The 20083-nt window shown below is 44.7% G+C and overlaps 1 protein-coding gene across 1 annotated transcript in view; it reads right to left on the bottom strand.

The window, feature by feature from the left end:
• CDH13 (cadherin 13) overlaps positions 1-16027 on the bottom strand; it is a 759507-nt gene extending 743480 nt beyond the window's left edge. The window contains exon 1 of the mRNA XM_054048572.1: positions 15904-16027. Within this exon, the coding sequence (XP_053904547.1) occupies positions 15904-15948 (45 nt within the window). The 5' untranslated portion in view covers positions 15949-16027. The remainder of the gene's footprint in view (positions 1-15903) is intronic.
• Positions 16028-20083: the final 4056 nt, after the last annotated feature.

A 20083-nucleotide genomic window follows, 5' to 3' on the forward strand; every position in this document is an offset into this window, starting at 1 on the left:
TGGCAGGGATGTGTGTGGCAGTAAAGGGAAGGAAATGACTACAGCCAGACAGAGGACAGCTATTCCATTTTGCAGAAGATTTTAAGAATTCAATGAACCCGTTTCACTCCAATTTGGAACCAAAACTAAATAGCTGAAAATTCTCTGCAAAACGGAATTGCCGTTCTCTGCAAAACAGAATTGCTGTTCTCTGCCCAGCTCTACTGGGAGCATGGGTGCAGGCTGGCTAATGGGCTTCACCAGAGCCAGGGACCCTTGGAGTCCTGGGACCCCCAACTCCATGGCAGTCTGCCAGATAAATGATTTGTGCCTCCTCAAGCTCCCCCCACTCAAGAAAATTACTTTTCTAGATTAATGCCCTTTATAATAGTACTTTGTACTCTATATGGGAGTTCTCATTATTAGATTTCAAAGTACTTTATAGATGGGGAAATTGAGGCAAGAGAGTTATATTTATGGCTTGTCTATACAGAGCAGCAATGTGTGCACTAAAGGCAGGCCTAGATTAACCAATGTGCACTCAGTGCACTTGTACAGGGTCCCCCACCTCAGGGGACCCCCCGACTTCTGGAAACAAAATATCTGAGTGGTGCTGCAGCTCCATGCAATGCCACTCACTCAAATTTGTTCTGGCCATCCCGCTGACAGCAGGCTGGCCAAGCCAAACCTGAGCAGCACTGCAATACTGTATACCGGGTTGCGATGACGCTCATGTGGCCGAGGGATGGGGGAAAGGGAGTCCGGGCACAATTTCCATGGTGCCAACGGGCTCAAAATTCTTTCATCCAGCAATGACTACAGGGGTGTGATTTCTAAAGCTCACAAATGTGTTGCACATTAGTTGGTCTATGTAGACCCCGCTGGTGTGCACTAAAGGTTCCCTAGTGTGCTTTAATGTAGTATTGTTTGAAACAGCGCTAGGTTAAAGCACACTGGGGAATCTTTATTGTGCCCCAGCAGGATCTACAAAGACTAATTAACGTGAATTAATGTTAATTCACTCTAGAACTCACACCCATGTAAGGCACTTTACCCCATTGTGCAGACAAACTCTAAGATGTAAAACACCTTGGGGGCAGAGGCCATCCTTTCATTCTGAGTTTGTACCACAGCTAGCAAAATGGGGTTCTGGTGCATGACGGGTCCACAAGACTATAGCTGCCCCTTTAAGAATCACACCATTAGCCTACAGTGTGCTAAGTCACATTGGTAAAAGGGGATGGTTCTAAGCAGCTCTTGTAGGAGCCAATTATTTCTATGTGGCTCCTTATGTATTACTGTCACATTCTGTAACGTCAAGTAAGTAGTGAATATTCCTTATAGCCAAAGAGAGGCTAATTCTTTCAAAGCACAGTCAGTCTTTCAAGAGTCTGGATGAACTATTATTTGCTTATGTCTATGAATATTGCAGGGCACCTCCCATGGAATCTATGTTCAACACTTTATTGAATTGGCAGCCTTCGGCACTGTCACTGGCACATGATGTGAGCCAGGCAAGTTTCAAAACATTCCCATGACAGGCATAGCCGGCCTGAAAATATCTCTGCCACACTAGGGAGATGAGTGATTCCTTTGGAAAAGATTTCTGGAACTGTAAGCTAATGAATCACTAACAGCTTTGAAGTAAACACTGTGTGTTGCAAAAGACTGTCTAGCGCTGTGACCCTGAAGAAAATATGTTGCCAGTGCTTCGGTAAATACTCAAAAAAATCAAGCAGCTCAAGGCGGATGAGGTTATAAAGAGAGAAAAGAAGTTTAGGATGTTCTCATACTGGTTCTCTTTACAGTAACTCCTCACTTAACTTCCTCCCACTTAATGTTGTTTCAAAGTTACGTCGCTGCTCAATTAGGGAACATGCTCATTTAAAGTTGTGCAATGCTCCCTTATAACATCATTTGGCTGCCTGCTCTGACCACTGCTTGTAAGATTCTGTGGAAGAGCAGCGACTTTACAAGGGAGCATTGCACAAGTTCCTCTTCTCCGCCTCCTCTCCCTCCCTCCCTCCCTCCCAGAGCTTCCCCCACTGCCACACAGCTGTTTGGTGGTGCTTAGGACTTTCTGGGAGGGAGGGGGAGGAATGGAGATGCAGCGCTTCCCCGCTGCTCCCCCTCTCTCCCAGAAAGTCCTAAGCGCAAAGCGCTGGGAGGGAGGGAGGGAGAAGAGTGGGGAAGTGCCGCGTCTCCGTTCCTGCCCCTCCCTCCCAGGGACTTTCCGGGGGGGAGGAGGAGGAGCGGGGATGCAGCGTGCTCCGGAGAGGAGGTGGAGTGAGGGTGGGAAGAGGTGGGCCTGGAGTGGAGCAGGGACGGGAAGAGGCGGGCCTGGAGCATCCCCGGGCAAAGTCGGCGCCTGTTCTTCTCCGGGGAAGCTGCTGCTGCGAAGGTGCTTCCTAGCGTCCTTGTCCGCAGCGGGCTGTGCCTGTGTGGGGTAAGCCAGGGGCACTTCCCAACTACAGTACAGTACTGTACAGTATATAATGTCTTTTGTCAGCCTGAAAAAAATTTCCTTGGAACCTAACCCCCTGCATTTACATTAAATCTTATGGGGAAATTGGATTCGTTTAACATTGTTTCACTTAAAGTTGTTTGCAGAGGGGCTTCCTTCCTGGAGTACAGTGATCAGAATTGACGGCCTTCATATTTAAATCTCTTGGAAGCTTGCAGAGATGAATACACTGTAGGAATGTTTGGTCCCAATACGCCAACCCTATCTGCCAGGAAGCCTGCACAGTCTTCACATTATAGCTGGTGACAAGGAGTGGTTGACCCACAACCTGGAAATTCCAAGTGGCGGGGAAAACATACATTGCCTTACGATTCAGATTCGTGGGGAAATGATGCAACTCAAGGAAACGCTGCATTCTGCTATCAAGTGAAAAAGGTCTTGGTCCAGGGGCGATCTCGAGTAAGATTGAGTGTTGTCGATGCTTGAGATGGTGGTGAGGTGAGAATCTCAGCTTTTAAAAACAGTTTCTGGGTAGTGATAGTTACAGAAAAGAGCTTGAAACCATGAACCCTAAAGATGCAAAACCCAGAAGGCAAAGAAAAGGACCCCATGTTGATTGTGGCTGAGTTTTTATTTGATCATGATTTTAAGCCAATCTCAGGATATTTGGGAGCTTGACTCGTGGTTTTGGGGGGGGGTTGGTTTTTGATTGCCTGGCGTTGGCAGTATCAATCCCATTTCTAAGGAGTCTAAACAGAATAAAAAGGATGGGGGATAAGTTTCTGGCCACTAATATTGCTCCCTGCTCAAACTGTTGAGAAGCCACGAACTACTGGTGGGGGGAAATGAAAGGACACACTCTCCTTATTTAAGCCGACTGTTTCAGATTTGCTGTTGGTGAAATTCACTCACCTCTAGAGACATAAGCAGACTAGTTGCCCGGAGTTGGTGGGGCTCTTCTTTCCCTCTGCATTGACCTCGAATAGGCCAGCACACAGAGGGAAGACTGAGCCAAGGAGAGGCTAAAGATTCCCAGTTACACAACTCCTGTACCTAAAACCTCAGAAGGGCAGCAGCCTCTCTTTCAGCACATAGCCTGGAACAGCGGCTGTGGAAGGGCGGAGGGACAGCCCGCATCCCCCTTGGACACAGGAAGCATGCTCTGGCTTTGTGCAGGGAGAGGGGAAAGTCACTCTATACACAGAGAGTTCACTGCATGACACTGCATCTAGCCTGGCACAAAATGCAGCGTGCAGCAGGCGACGTGCTGCATGTACTTTTGCTGCTGCTTTCTAAGAGGTTAGAACAGGATGAAAGAGCTTGGAAAAAGACAAGTTTAAACTGGGGGGGAGGGGTGGATATGTACTTACATTTTGTGTCCTACCAACCCAAAACTCCTTTACATCCATTCAACACACAACCCTATAGGTGAAGTTAGCACACGCTCCATAGAAAGAATAATCGCTACAGACAAGGCCTTTGCCTCTGTATTGACACTACTGATCCATGAAACCAGCTGCGGTAGAGATTATATTTGAGATTCAGATCCCCCCAGTCCCCATCCATTAGCAAATGGACCAAGACCCACCACAAACACAACCATGAACTGGTAATGTCTCTTTGACACTGTGGTCCTGAACTACATTCCAACCGGTGACCTGGAGAAATCAGAGTCAGTGGACTTGATTCCTCCCCACCTTGTGTTTTGCTGGGTCATTTACACACAATGGGTGTAACACACAAATCTGAATGTTTGCATGATGATCCAAAGTGCAAAGCCCTGGAAGCAGGGCAGTGTTTCCTTATCACCAGTCCCCTGTGCTACCCAGTCTCTCGGGACAGAAATTCTAAGGAACGGCGCCTTGTTTGTAGATCGGACTACAGGATAAACGGCGATGTAACTAACCAATATTTCAATTGTTTCTTGGCAATAGTAGAAAAGGTCAAATATATTTGAACTCTGCTGTGTTCTCTCTTTTTTATTGGCACTTAAACTCTAGCACGGCAAGATGAATCAGACAAGTCACAAGCAAATTCTGCAAAAACTCAGTCTCAAAAGCAAGTTAATAGTTTATAAGTTGCATGCCTTGACTGTAATTTGTTTTTAATACAGCTCAACTCCGGACAAACTAAAAGCCTTGAAGAGAGGCAGTCACAGTGCTCAGCTTGCCAAAAGCCAGATATCTTTTTCCGTTTCTCCTCTTTGAGCTTTAAGCTGGCCTTTCAGAAATGGCAACCAAGGAAGGGAAGAGGGTTAAGCGAAGGACTGATTTACGGGTGAAGTTACTGGGTCTAGGTCACACAAATGGGGCCTTCAGGCCCAGACTCAAACCAGACCCTCTACACAACCCTAAAATAATCTGCTTCCAATCTCAGACACCTTAAAATGCTCACTGTACCTGACACCACTCACCGGTAACCATTGGGTCTGCTCCTCTCTTGAGAGCCCACCTCCCAAAGACTATGATCTCCCAACTGGCTCTGATCCTTTCCCCACCTTCTCACTTCCACCAGGGTTATATCTACTTATCATACATGCTGTGTGTGGTACAAAGCCTGCCACTGCCTGCTAGTCTCTTGGGTGGGTTAGTGATGGTTTCACCACAGCAAGCCAGAGACCCCCTGGCTAGTGACTGACAGATGGGGGCACATAGCATTAAAGGAGCTGCAACCTCCACCACTCATCTCAATGAAGTCTGATTTAGCTTCTTATTCTATCCTCAACCTTCCTGTTCTCTCCTCCACTCCCTGTGGCCCTGCCCTGCAGGGAGGTTATTTCCTCTGCAGCTGCAAAAAGTTCTCCGAAGCATTGCTAGGGTGAGATTTATGCCCATGCACACAAAGGTTTCAAAGCAGCAGGCAGAGATAAATATTGTCCATTAATACATAGAGCAAATGATAATGAAAAACAACAAACCATAATATATAGAAGTGAAAAAAAGTACATTCCTTCACTGGGAAGTTAATAAATGTTGGAAGCCGGGGAACAGATAGTTTATAAGGGATAAAATTTCCTGCCTCTATCATCTCTCAGTGCAATGATGCTTGCACATAAAATTGCTGGGATAACGCACTGATGTTTCTTATTGCAAACTCTAGTTCAGATTTGGATCTAGTCCCAGCACAAGGGAAATGAATCTGTTCATGTAAACACATAGGTAGACCGCCTACTGGGATTTACCTGTATTCATTCACATGCATCAGGGCCAGACTATGTCCTGTATTCCCATCTCAATGTGGACCAGTGAGGTCCAGCAAGGATGAAAAGGGTTATTTTCCCACCTGCCAGTGGCCTCATCAAAATTACAGGGCGTTCAATTCCACTTTGTTTTCTCCTTTCTGATCTGGTGCGTAAGAGTTTAATCTTCTTTCTCATATTCCCACGTCAGCACAAGAAAAGGAATGTATATTCAACAACTATGTCAACAAGAAAATTATTACTAAATCAGTATATTGGTCCTCTTGACTTTCCAGGAGCTCAAGAACTTTAAACCATTAATGGTATAGTCACAAGACTTAGCACAAAGTCTGGAGCTTGCTGCAAAATCCACTTTACTGTAGGTGCAGCCAAAATACTGGAATAGTTTGGTAGAAAATAAAAGAGGTGAGTTAGAGCCACAAGGCTCAGATCTGAACTTTCCAAAGTTCCTGGGTATTTGGACTCAGGCTTTAGTTGGGGACGCATCTCTAACATCTATACTTCCCAAAGAAAATGAGAGCGACTCCCATGAAATCTGCTATTCACTTTTCTCCTTGCAAAGCTGCTGGTATCTGTGGTAACAGGGGAAAAAAGTCTTCAGATAATAGTAAATAGCATTTTGATCACAGTTATAATGAAAAACAAAGCAGAAAAGCATGAGATTAAATCACTGTGATTTGTATTTGTGAACCAAAGGTCAGATTTGCCAGCCATATTAGCAAAATACTATTATTTGACACCGAAGTAATTCTACCAAATCTGCAGGTTAGATACCAAAAATAACTAATAGCTGTAGAAGGTACTAAGAGAATCTGACTTTCCTCAAATATATCTGTTTTTCCTGCTGTACGGAGAACTCATCTTCCAAGTAAAATAGCAATACATTCCAAACATAGGGTCTGAGCCAAAGCTCAAGGAAGTCAATGAAAGTCTTTCTACTGACTTCAATGGACTTTTGGTCAAGTCTATCCCCACCTGAGACATACACAGGATGAATTATTCCTTGCAAACAGGTCAGTTCTTCAGTTGTGAGGAATGGTGGAGGTAGGTTTAGAGTTGATAAGCACACAGAAGAACTACCTGACCTTCCTGTGGCCTGCAAAATGAGGCAGAAAATGTAAAGATGATTTCTGATGCTTCTGGCTTCCAGTCAGGCTGGAGATAACACAAGGGCAGCTTCTCTTGTTGTATGTTGGCACATCCGCTTCAGATCCTGGCTGGAACCCATAAGTGCAGAGATACACAAAAATGAAAACTAGTGAAGAATAAAAGTCGAAAGAACAGTTTGGGTTCGGTTCAATCTGAGCTCTAGGCAAAGGATCAAGTCAGTCTCTACTTTATCCAAACTGGTTCAGCCATTCATAATTCATGTATGTGTTTAGCTCCCATTAACAGTCATTAAGAAACAGGTTATATGTATTTGGAAGGAGGAAAAAAGGCACAAAATAAAACTTTTGAGAAGCAAATGGAAGAAAACTGAATCCTCATCTGAAACACACAGCAGGCATAGGAAGAGATAATCATTTAAGGTGGCCTTTCTAAAATCTTTAGCTCTGAATTTTCCATGCCAGTCCACAAATTAACTACAAAAAGGCATAGTTAGGGGTCCTTGAATTTGAGTGCTAATCTCAGCTGTGACAGAGTCCCTCAGTGGCCTAGGGCAACTCACTTAACCTAAATGATATCTGAGTGTATCACATGTGTTCACTTATACCTAGAGCAGCAGATCTCTAGGGTATATGTGTGGTAATGACAATGAAGAGTTCCCTGTTAATAGCTCCTACTGTACACCAAATGCAAAATGGCGTCAGCTGAATGGGTAATACTTTGGCCAATCAGGACTGATTATATTTTAAAAAAGCATAGCAGACTTTTAAAAAAATGTGTACCTTAACTAGCTTATGATCGACCTAGAAAAGGAATTTATTCTGGGCTTCAGCCAATCAGAAGTAATCTTTGGTCAGTACGACGAACTGTCGCTACTGAATCAACATCCAGAAGTAAAAACGACAGCAGCCTACATCATTGATCAACTAATATAATAGTGCTAAAGTCAATGGAACAGGCAGATGGCAAAGCCAGTCTCCCACTTCAAAATAATGTTGCCTGTCATCTCTCAGCATTTATTTTGGGGAAGTGAGGATACATTCATTGTTGTTTGCAAGGTGCTCAGATAGCATGGGAACAGGAGCCATATAAGTACTCCAGTAGATGCATAATGGAAATATGGAATGTTGATAGTAATCACGCTTTGTAAACACAGTGGGCCAGCATCTCAGCTGGGGTAAATTGGTCTTGCTCCGTTAATTACAGTGTAGTCAATGGAGTGATCCCAAGTTACACCAGCTGAGACTCTGGCCCAGCATCATTAACAGAAATGGCTGTTGCTAAGTTTAAGAGACACGTGATGCGGAAAGTCACCTCCACTAAATAACAGCTTATTCGCAGATCGTAGCTGTCTGCCCCCACCATGTTCCAGATACAACGGGGGTGGCTCTGAAAGTGACACCGGAAAGGCTGCCTCTCTTTGACACACTGCAATAATCAATATCCCTACTGTGCAGAATATTGAAATTCCTGTGTGGTTCGTCGACTGAACACATCCCACAAATAGGGTAAGTGGATTTAAAACTAAAGATTGTTCTGCTCTTTTCTTTTATTAAAGTGTCACGATTAGAACAGCAGCATAAAATAAAGAATCAGCACAGCAAACTAAGAGCATGTCAGACCACTATCCATCTCATAACAGAAGCATTTCAAATATACATCCCCTCATTTATGATCATTATTAGGGTTCATTCTGACACCCTTGCTAACCCCGAGGAGTACCTTACTGCCTAGGAAGGTACTACTGAAAATGTGTATAGGGTGATAGAATCCAGCCCTGGGTGTTTTTATATTCAAGCCACCAAAATCTGTACATTGATAGGTTAATAAGGCTCTTGGTATTCAAAACGCAGAGTTTATGGAGTTCAGAGCATCAGCTAGTTCCATCAGTTCATCAATTATGAGAACACGAGACATTTTAGGAAGAGGGAAAAGCCACTTGGCTCCAGCCCTCCTGTACTACTGTGAGATAAACGTCCCCCTAGACAGACAGATGCCTGATTCACACATCTCATCCCTTTACTTTTAGCCACAGCCGTCAATCCTCCCTCACATATGTAAATTTCAAGGAGGACCTGTTTCAGCAGGTGCCACCTGTGTCTCTTTCAACACATGTAAGGCCACTGATTCTGTCTCTGCAAGCAGTTAACCTGTCCGTGGTTACATTTGGCTAGTAGTCTAGCCAAATCAATCAACGTGACATCTGAAAACTCAGACCCCACTGGGCAGAAGAGTCAAAAAGGTCCCCATTTCCCATTACATGGCTCCTCTGAAGGTCCAGGTTTTTGACTCAGCAAAACCCCAGCCATGAAAATAACAAATGTAATTTGATGGGAAATGCCTATCAAATCCTGATGGCTGAGCCTGTCTCATTGTGCTTAGACATAGGTGCTTAGGATTTCCTGCTTCATCAAAGCGGTGATACATCCAGCTTTCAGAGCTCCGGACATAATGGTGCATGGTTCAAAAGGATGTTAGTTCCCATCGTTTATTTTATCATTTGATAAAATGTGTTCCTCAGGGCCATCCAGAGGGATGTCTCTGGGGAGATTCATGCCTACATTCAGATCCAGGAAACCTGCCTGAGGAAAGACACAGGTCCTGCTGCAAACTGGCTTGAGAATGCTGTTCAAGAACCCCATTTCTTCCCGGAAAACTGTTACTAATGCTAGACTCTGGGAGTATGTGTGCAACTATTGCATTTCAAAGATTGCTGCCGGACACTGGGAGAGTTGAAATCACCAGTCTGCTGAGGGGGGAAAAAGCAAGCTTGACAAACAGTAAGTCTTGAACTCTACGGCACGCCCCGTATGTGTTGTTTTAGCCAGCCATGTACATTTATATACAATGAGCCAGATTCTCAGCTGATGCACGATGGCATAGCGCCTCAGTGGATCTATGCCAATTTCACCAGCAGAGAATCTTGGCCCCATGAATATGGACAGTGATTTTCACGGTAGTGAAAGCTCTAGTTAAGGTGACATCAGGAGACTGAATTTTCATGCACTCGTAACATTTGTAAAATTTCCCCTGGGGGCTCAATATCCTCCATCTCAGAGAGGTCTTTTCTATTCTGGAAGTTTGATCAAAATCCCTTCTGACATGTTTAAATTATGCAAAGGTGATGTAAAGCAAGGGGTAATTGTGTATAAAGTAGCCAGCCTGATATTTTCCACAATTTCAGTAAATGTTACAATGCCTTTTTACTCATGCATAATACAGACAGCTGGACATTACAATGGAAAGACCCCCAATCCTGCAAGTTGTTCCACAATGCCCAATATCTCCTCTTGTGCAGGCCCCACATCCATGGGATTGATCTGTCTAGGAGAACTTGCAGGACTGGGGCCACTAGCTTCCAGCTTTCCAAGTCCTCACTAGAACTAGCATGATTGTTCTTTTGCACAATAAACAGCTAAAAGCTTTAAGAAATCCAATTTCTCTCTCTGCTCATGCTTGCCAGCAAGTCTCTCTCACATACCCTTAGAGTTATAAATAATTTCCCCATCCCCCACTGTAATGCCTCCCCCTATTTGAAACCCCTTAAAGCTGTTCTGAGGACTGTTTCTAAGAAAATTAATAGTGCAAAATAGAATTGAATATTGATATGGTAATGGGGGATACGAGTTCACTCCACAAGAAAAGGAATAAGGTTTTCTGAGCAATCAGATTATTTTGCTAGAAGAGATAACACAATCCATACCACAAGTCTACACTATTATCTCAACAGTAGGCTAAAGTCTGATGACACTGTCAATCAATGGTGCTTCATGGAACAGAACAGAATTTGGTGCCTAGCAAGGGAACCAACAATCCTGTATTTTTACATTCTTTTCATCTGGCATCTAATGTCCTATGACCTCTATCCACTAACAACATTATGGAGGAAGGACAACTAAAGTGACCTGAAAACAGACCACCGGACAGCTAGCTGTATGCTTAGGAACAAGTTCCCCTCTTCGTTGCGCAGGTGACACTCTGTGTTAACTGGAGTGCAGTGATGTAAATGAAAAGAGAATTTGGCCACTAGCATTTATCATGGTGAAGTGGGGGTGGAGGAATCTCCAAGTGGAAATCAGAAGAGGAAAGCTGTTATCCTCGCATTTCTGCTTCAAATCCTAGCCTAGAGGAAGAGCCCTTAAGAAAAGCACATATGTCTTACTCTGGCCTAACAGTTCTAAGGCCTGAAGCCAAAATCCTGACAGCAAGAGGGTTGCCTCCACCTGCTGAAGACAAGAAATGCATAAATGAAAAAAATAAGTCCCTTGACTGGGAGGGGGGAGAAGGGGGGGGGGAATATACCATCACAGCTCTGTTCTCTTCCTCTGTCTTCACATGTTAAAAGGAAGAGAACCAACTTGAGAGGTTGTAAAGTCACCTGTTTGCCACACCAAAAGCACTACGCACAACAGGACTTAGGTGAAAACTAATTTCATCGTCTTATCAATGCCACTAAACGCTTGAATAAACTAGATATGTCTCAAATATCTTGCAGAGAAGGAAAGTAAGATCCAGCAATATTTAACGTGCTCTGCTATAGCTGTACCATTTACGACACTACAGATAAAGTTGTAGCAGCATTTCCATTATCAACTGCCCCACCATCTCGGCCTGCGATTGTTTCAGATCTCACATGGCCAGAATTGTTGGGTCTGGCCAGATCCTGTGCAAGGGAAAACCCAGAGTTGCTGCAGGTAGCGACATTGATGATTCAGCGGGGGGCATGCTTCCTTCTGAGGCAGTATTAAACCAGTGCCACAGCATGATGCTACAAGGCACTGTATTATTTGGAGGTACCATCGTCAGAGTGAGATGTTAAAAATTCCTTGGCACTGTCCACAGAAGCAGGAGTGTTAGCCCCCTGGGTCATTTTCACACCACGTATAAGCAGATACAACTCCACTGATTTAAAAAAATAATCCAGGAAACATTTGGCATGGAAGAACAAGGCCTTTTTTTAAAGCGACATTTGAAGAACATTGTCCAATCATTACTGTGCTAGCGCATGCAAAAGTAAAGTACTCAACCAGTAAGTTCCGGGTTAAAAGGATAAAGTCCCAAGTACGACTACATGATACATAACTTTCTCGATGTAGGCCTCTGAAATGATAAGTAACCCTAATTATGCCATCAAATCAGATGCAATAACAAGACAAGAAGGAAATGTTTGAGACTAGAACTTGAGCAAAATCTTTCAAGTTATTTCTACAGAGTTTCTGTTTGCGAATGAGATTCTTCTTTTTCCTGCAGCTGCTCAACTTCCAATGCTTTTCAGATATTACTTTTAACTTTCATGCTGTGCATGGAGCCCTCTTCTGGAGAAATTTGAAAAATAAAGGACAGCTGAATAATTCTTACAGCTGTGTTGGTGTGTACGTATGAAGGATGTTTTCTGGAACTAGCTATTCAATATATATATTGATAACAATACATGTAGATATCACATGTATTCCTAGAATCCTCAGACACTGTAGCTTCCTTATAATGTAAGCTACAGCAGAACAATTATCTGTATAACCTACTGACAGCCATTTGATGATACTGTTGGTTTCAAATTGATGATAAAGTTGGATTCAATTGTCCATATTTCAATGTAGTACATAGACATGCCAAAGCAACCCCCTTGAAGAATTATATTTTCCTACAAATAAAACTTTTGTATGTAAATTTTAGCAAATGTTAGTTTTGGTGAAATTAAGTTTTCTATGTAGGGAGAATATTTAGCGATCTATAGGTATTTGCTCCCGATTGTATTTTTTATGATTAAATGCACAGATGCAAGTTACCAGCAAACCTTCCAAACATTCACTGTCAGCTTCAGATTGATTAAATTGTACAGTGCACACATTCCTGCAAAATCTTAAAGATTACCATAAACCGACGGGCTCCTAAGAATATGTCCTCTTTAGCCACTTAGATAAAGATACTGAGAAACAGTCTTCCTCCATCAAATTATGAGAGACATAAATGATAGTAAAACAATCCCATCAAGTAGACTGTCTTTTGGGTAGCAAATTAAAATCCAGTGATCAATCATCTTCCTAATATAGGTTAACCCTCACCAAACAAACCAACTCATAAAGTACACTTGGCCAATGAGGATGACGGTATAATGTCTGGAAAATTGGCTCTTAGCCTGTACTTGTCAACCACTGACTATTTAAAAATGTCAATTTATGTTTTAAAAGACTGATTTTCTTTTATTAATTACTTTTGACCTGAAAAAATAAAAATATAAAACTTTCATCTCTGCACATTTAATATTCTCATGACCAGGAATGTACTCTGCAGAGTATAGATTTGCTTTGTTTTCCCTCCCCCAAATGTATCCCTTGTTGTTTTGAAATTGAATTATGCTTTTCCTCCACTGTCCCCCAAAAGTATTGCATTTATTGATGTTTATTATTTAGAAATCAGCTTATCAGGATTGATTTTTGCTAGTTCCACTAGCATGAGGTTATAGAAGTAGCTGTTGTTACTGCTGTGAAGAAAAAAAAAATACCTAACAAAAATGTGTTACAAACACTACCAGTGCCAGATGGCTACATTTGTTTAATATGTTGTTTCTCCCATTCTTCTGTTTTCTCCTCCTGTCACATGAAAGTTCTGTGTGTGCGTTGAGTCTAAGAGGATATCTGAACAGCATTTTAATAATTCCCCTTTGCCCTCCCCTCCCACTGTCTATGTCTCATGTACCACCAACAATTAATATTTTACCCTGACTATATTCAACAGAACAGGTGTACACTTTCTTATTGCCAACTGAACTGATTTCCTAATGAATTCACTTGCTGACATTATAGGTTTTTTTTTTTTAATCAAGTACATTTAAAAAAAAAAAATCACTAGGTAGACTGCCTGCTAAACCTTCCCATCCTGATAGGAGAGGATGGATCACAGTTTGAACACCCTTCAACACTGGGTATTATTAAACACTAATAACTCAATCCTGCATTATGCTCAACTCTCTGGCCTCAACTCAGCAAATCACTTAAGCAGCTACTTAACTTAAGCATGTGAGCAGCCCCAGTGACTTCAATGGGGCTACTTACATGCCTAAAGTTAAGCACGTGCTACAGTGGTTTGCAGGATCAGGTGTTCAGCACCGTGCAGGATTGGGCACTAATAGACTATGAAGTGCTCGGCCGACTCTAAAATGCAGGCTGCTTTCTCAACAGGCCATTGGTGGAGTGTTATTGAAAGGGTGCCTTCCTGTTGCTTCTTGACAAAAGAGGAATGTTTGAATAAGAACGGAAGCCTGAGCTGACTAATTTGATGCATTAAAAAAACCACAGGATGGAAAAGCCTGAAGTCACAGAGAAAGCCGGGTGAAATGCAGTGGAGATGGCAGTCCTCAAGTCTTGGGTGAGCGTGTCAGCTTAGTGCATGAGCCAGGTTCCCGCTGGAGCATTGGGTGTTCCCAGACCTCACCCTCTCTGGTTAGCACCTGTTCTCTCCATGATTCAGCCTTTGCTGGCAGCTGACCTTCCCCAGCTGTCTGCACGTTCAGTCCCAGCCAGCCCTTGAATCTCAGCCCATTCTTGCAGCTTCTCCAACCTGACGCCCACGCGGGCACTGCCAGCCAGTCCCAGAGCCTCAGGCCATGCCAGTCGCAGGCAGCAGCATGCCCGCTCTCCCATATGTGCAGCCTCAGCTAGCAGCTTAGCTCGCCTGACCCCCTGCCCATTTACATGCCCACCCAGGCAGCCCATAGAGCCTAGCATTGTGTATGTGGCCTCCCATATACACATCGCCAGCAGGAGCATTCCTAATGCTTCCATCACCGCCATATCTTGGCCCCATGGACGTGACCTAGAACAGCAGCATTTACACACAACTTATAAAGAACCAGACTCTGCACCATCCCTCTTCTTCTGTTGTTCCCTTTAAGCGGGACTCCTCTTGGCGCATAGGCAGCCGAACCCACCCATCCGCTCCCTCAAGCAAATTCCCAGCAAGACACCAATTCTCACTTCGTACCGTAGTTTCACCAGCCACCCACATGGGCGCTCCCAGTGCAGACAGGTTGCACTAGAAGCCAAGCATGCCCACCCTTGAGCCACAGCGTGCATGCACTCAGTTTATCCAGCTGCCTTCTGCTCACAGACCCTCGGCATGCCTCCCCTCAGCAGCAAAGCTTTCCCTGCAACGAGCCCTCACCATTCTCTCTCATTCTGTAAAAGGAAGCTTAAAATCCGTTTAGAGACTGCGGATGCACACACCGACTCAGCATCCCAAGCATGAGCAGTCCAGAACACGCCGGGCTCCTATGGGTTAACAAAGCCGTTCAAGTCCCAAGTCAAAAAGGAATTAACTTTTATCTCAAGGGGAGCCGGCGATGCTTTCCCTCAATGGGAGTTTACAGAGCTACTAGGACAGAATATGTGTTTCACTCCGGACACCAATAAAGAAACCTCAAACATCACACGGTGCTTTCAAAACTGAACATATAAAAGGGGTATGGGGGGGGGGGAAGGGGGAAAGAGGGAGAAAGAAACAAAAAGGTAGAGAGAAGAAAGAACTCAGCGAGTTCCTCTGCTTTGAGTGACAGAAGCAGCAGGGCTGGAGCAGCCCCCTGGGTTTCAAGGCTGGGAGTTTTTTCTGCTTTCTGGCAGAGGGGATCTATTACAGTTAATAAGGGGAAAGGCTACATAGTAAGTCACTAACATCGAATACTATACATGTCAAGAGGTGGAGGGGGGAGCTTTTGCATGCTTTGATTTTTTTTCCATCCGCATCTTTTTTCTAGAAAGCAATAAATAAGGTGAGCTGTCTATAACAGACTCTTCTAACCGGCACAAGCCACAGAGGAAAAAGGCATATCAAAGTTGCAGGATTTGATATGACAAAATATTGCTGCTGCTATCAAAACACTTGAAAGATCACACACACACACACACACACACACACACTCCCCCTGAAAGGAAAACATTATTACATATCGCAGAGCAAATTTGTTGTAATTGTAAATCAGGGAGATACGAGATTCTACATTCCTGGCAACTGCCTTATAACAGAGATCTTGCCTCCTTCAACAGTAATTCGAGCAACGTATAATTACTCAGAAATCAGACCTGAATCACAAATACTTCCAAATCCAAATGCAGAAGAGAGAAGATGAATGAAAGCAAGAAAAAAAAATCCCATTTCTTACCTGGGATAGTAGAAAGGGCAGAGTAAGTTGAGTTTTGTGCTGCATTTTGCCAGACTAGACGGTACCGGAGGCTTTTTCATTCATGCACTCGGCTGCACTGAGCATATTTTCACTGTGAAACAGCCTTTGAGAAGAGACTCTGCCTTGAGAGCCAGCCAACTTCCCAAATAGATCAGCAGCATCATCACTAAAGCATTGGATAGAGTCTGATGACCAGAACCAATAGCTTTACAAGGATGATTTCTTCACAAAGCATCCCCATTTTGCATCACACATATTGGACAAGCACCTCTCACAAACACAGCACCTTTAGAAATCATTTGGCTTTGGTGAATGTGTGTGTTTAGTTTCAGTCTTACAAATCATGCTTTATGGATTTCATTAGTATTTTGCTCTTTCGGAGAATGGAATTGCACAGGGGGAAATAACAGCAACTCAGAGCACCGGTGCAAAGAGATTCTCTTTATTAAAATGTTAATAAGGTGTGCTTTATTTTCAATAAATCAAAAAAATGACCACTGCAGCTTTAGTTACTTGCAAGCCCTGGAAAAGCAACATAGTGGAGTTTTTCAGTGCAGCAGAAATCCTGATTATATTTTGTGTTTTCCCTCCATCTCACAAATCACAACGAGGACAGATCAATTCTAGCCTGCAGGAAAAAAAAATCCATCATAGGGCGATAGATTTTATTAACTGCTCAGGTAATGGGCGGACTGGCTTTCGACTCAATGAACTTGAATCTAGGACTAAGTTTCTCAAGTCTGTGTCCTTCAATTATGGAAACTTTTCTTGTTTGGAAGGGGATCTGATGTTATGAGAATCAAATACAGGGGGGCTAGTTAAATGATGATGTTATAGTTAGCAGTGTAATACTATGCAGATGGGGTCCCAACCAGAAATTCAGTGTCCCCTTTGTACAATTTGCCCTCATTTCTGCCCCCTCAGATGTATCCAATTTCTTTATCCCCACCACGTAATCTCTGGGTGGTTTTGTACCTGTAATCCTGACACCCCTTCTTCCCCTCTCTTGTCTCACTGCCACCTCCCCACCACTAACTCCTCAATAGCTCTAAAAGTCTCAGTGTCCCTGGTGTTTCTGCTGCTAGCTATTTCCCATGTTCCTCAGCATCAGCAGAAGCTTCCGGCAGAGAGGGACGTGATTTTGCAGCATTCCCAACGCATGCTCTTACCCTAGCTGCTCTGAACACACTCCCTCTCCCCCGTGGACCACTCGGTGAGTGGGGGGAGGAGCTGTCCTAAGAGCCTGACCCTTCCCATGAAGTAGCAGCTTAGTGCCACATGGACTCATAAGTACTCTAAATCGTGTCAGGGATATGTTTAGGCCCATGTATGGATTGGAGCTCCAGCAGGAAACAGAACCAGCACTGGCAGTGTTCATTAAGGTCTTTACTGCCCTAGACAAACTGAAAAAATGTTCACCATCCCCAACTTCCAGGTGCTATCCCTAATACCAGATGGCTTGCTGCAGAAGGCCTCTATCTGCTCTGCCCTTTTGCTCCCAAACATGACTTTCCCTTCTCGGAGGCACAAGGCTAGCTGTATGAATGTGGGGTGGAGGATTCAAAGCGCAACCTGAGATCATAGTGGGGCAGGAGTAAATCCTTGCATCCTCACTATGTGAACAGGATGCTTCTATTTTGGCCCCCACTAATTCCCACCAGCCAGACACAGAAGAAGATGGCACCTTCCTGGAAAAAGCAGGAATCAAAAACATGTCTGCAATAACCATACATGCAGAAGAAACGGAGAACACAGATAATGGTGTGTGCTGGGGGAAGAACATTCATTGCATGGCCACCGGAACAGAAGACACAAGCAGAAATTGATGGCTGGTTTCTATTTAGGCCACATTTACCATGGGCACCATCTAGCCCAATCTCCTCATCAGCTCATTTTCATGGAAGATGGTTTTGCTGGAAGTGCCTCCAATGGCAGTTTAAGTAGCTGACCTCTGTGGGAAGGGCCTATTCTTGTAGGCAGAAGCAGGATCACATGCATGATAGTCATTTTACAGCACTATGCCTCTAAGGGAACTGCTTTCATTGGTATAAGACCCCATTGACAAGGTGGGGTTGAAGGGTGGACCTGCTGGTCAGGGCTGGCTCCAGGGTTTTAGCCGCCCCAAGCGGCGGGTTTGGGGGGAGCCGCATTTGTGATCGGCGGCAGCTCTGCGCAGCTTTCTTCTTCGGCAGCAATTCGGCGGCAGGTCCTTCCCTCCGAGAGGGACCAAGGGACCCGCCGCCGAATTGCCGACATGCCGAAGACCCCGACATGCCGCCCCTTCCCCTGGACCGCCCCAAACACCTGCTTGCTGAGCTGGTTCTGGCTCTTTCCCATATTCTTGAAGCTTGGAACCAATAGAAAGGATGGTTTAATCTCAGTAAGGTTTGCCATTGAACTTGCTGGCACATATTTCTGCAAAAGGTGAGAGTAGGATACAGTTCTTCTTGCCAACGCTTTGCAGCCAGACCTGCGAATGATTTCAGTTCTGGACAAGTGAACCTTGTGAGGAATCCCTCTCCCTTGGCTTTTAGGGTAGCTGACCAATAGCAGCATCTGGGACCACGGCCCCTGATATGGGTTTAGACTTACAGGCCCTTTCTCTTATGCCCTCACCATGTATATGAGTATTTTGGTTATAGGAACAGGTGATCCAATGGAAGGGTGGTCTTGTGGTTTTGGCACAGGACTGGGACTCAGAAAATTTGGGTTCTATTCCTGACCCTGCCACTGACTTCCTATGCGACACCGCCCAAATCACTACACTGCCCAGTGCCTCAATTTCCTCATCTGTGAAATGGGGATAATACCACCCAACCAACCGAGATGCTGTCAGACTAAGTTAATTAGAGTGTGCAATGTGCTTTGAAATCCTCTGATGGAAGGCACCATTCCTAGCACCATGGTTTTCCATGATAAAGCCTTAAATAGGCAGGCTACCTTGCAAACCATTTTTTTCTCTTGTTGATACCACAGCAGTGGAGGTCAATGCTAAGCTTGAGTTAATAGCATCCTGTTTGCACCCTAGTGGGCCGGATGCAGGGTGTTTTCAGTGAAGGACTCATTGGAGAAGGGGCTGCGGTGGTCCCTTCCCCTCTTAAGTTGCCAGTCACTAGTGACTTGTCTACGTGGTGGGGCGATGCACTCTATGGGCTGGGGGAGGAGAGTGATTTCTAAAGTGCACTAACGTGTTGTGCATTAATTGGTCTGTGGAGACCCTCCTGGCACACTTTAACATGGTTCTCTAAAATAGTTCTACGTTAAAGCATACTAGAGAACCTTTCGTGTATACCAGCAGGGTCTACACGGATCTGTGCTTTAGAAACCACACCCCCATAGAGCATTACCCTACCATGTAGACAAGCCTGAGATCTGTTGACCTTCATGTCATGGTGTAGAGCTTAGCTGTTTTCCCAGGCTGTGGAGTAGGTGGAGAGACTGAGGGCTTGGCTACACTTGTGAGTTAGGGCGCATTAAAGCAACTAACTCACGACACATCCACACTGGCACGTAGAGCGCCCTGACTCCGCGGCTGGAGTGCTCCTGGTAATCCACCTCCACGAGAGGCGTAACGCTTGATGCACCCTGGCTGGAGCGCTGTGGCATCAGTGTGAATGCCCTGGTCTGTTATTGCGCTCTGATTGGCCTCCAGAAGTGTCCCACAATGCCTGTTCTAGCCACTCTGTTCATCACTTTGAACTCTACTGCTCTGCCCTTAGGTGACCAACTGTCAGGCCCGCCCTTTAAATTCTCTGGGAATTTTGAAAGTCCCATTCCTGTTTGCTCAGTAAGGTGTGGAGTGCTCTCAGAGCGTCTTTCCACGTGGCCATGCCTCCACACGCCAGGTGAGCCCTAGTATGGAGCAATGGCGAGGTGCTGGACCTCATCAGTGTTTGGGGGGAGGAAGCTGTCCAGTCCCAGCTGCACTCAAGCCATAGGAATTACGATACCTTCGGGCAGATATCAAGGGACATGATGGAAAGGGGCCATGACCGGGATGCACTGCAGTGCAGAGTTAAAGTGAAGGAGCTGCGGAATGCCTACTGCAAAGTCCACGAGGCAAACCGCCGCTCCAGTGCTGCCCCTACAACCTGCTGTTTCTACAAAGAGCTGGACGTGATATTTTGGGGCGACCCCAACTCCACTCCGAGGACCACCA

This window comes from Malaclemys terrapin, chromosome 14, assembly GCF_027887155.1.
Source record: "Malaclemys terrapin pileata isolate rMalTer1 chromosome 14, rMalTer1.hap1, whole genome shotgun sequence".
Taxonomy (NCBI): domain Eukaryota; kingdom Metazoa; phylum Chordata; order Testudines; family Emydidae; genus Malaclemys; species Malaclemys terrapin.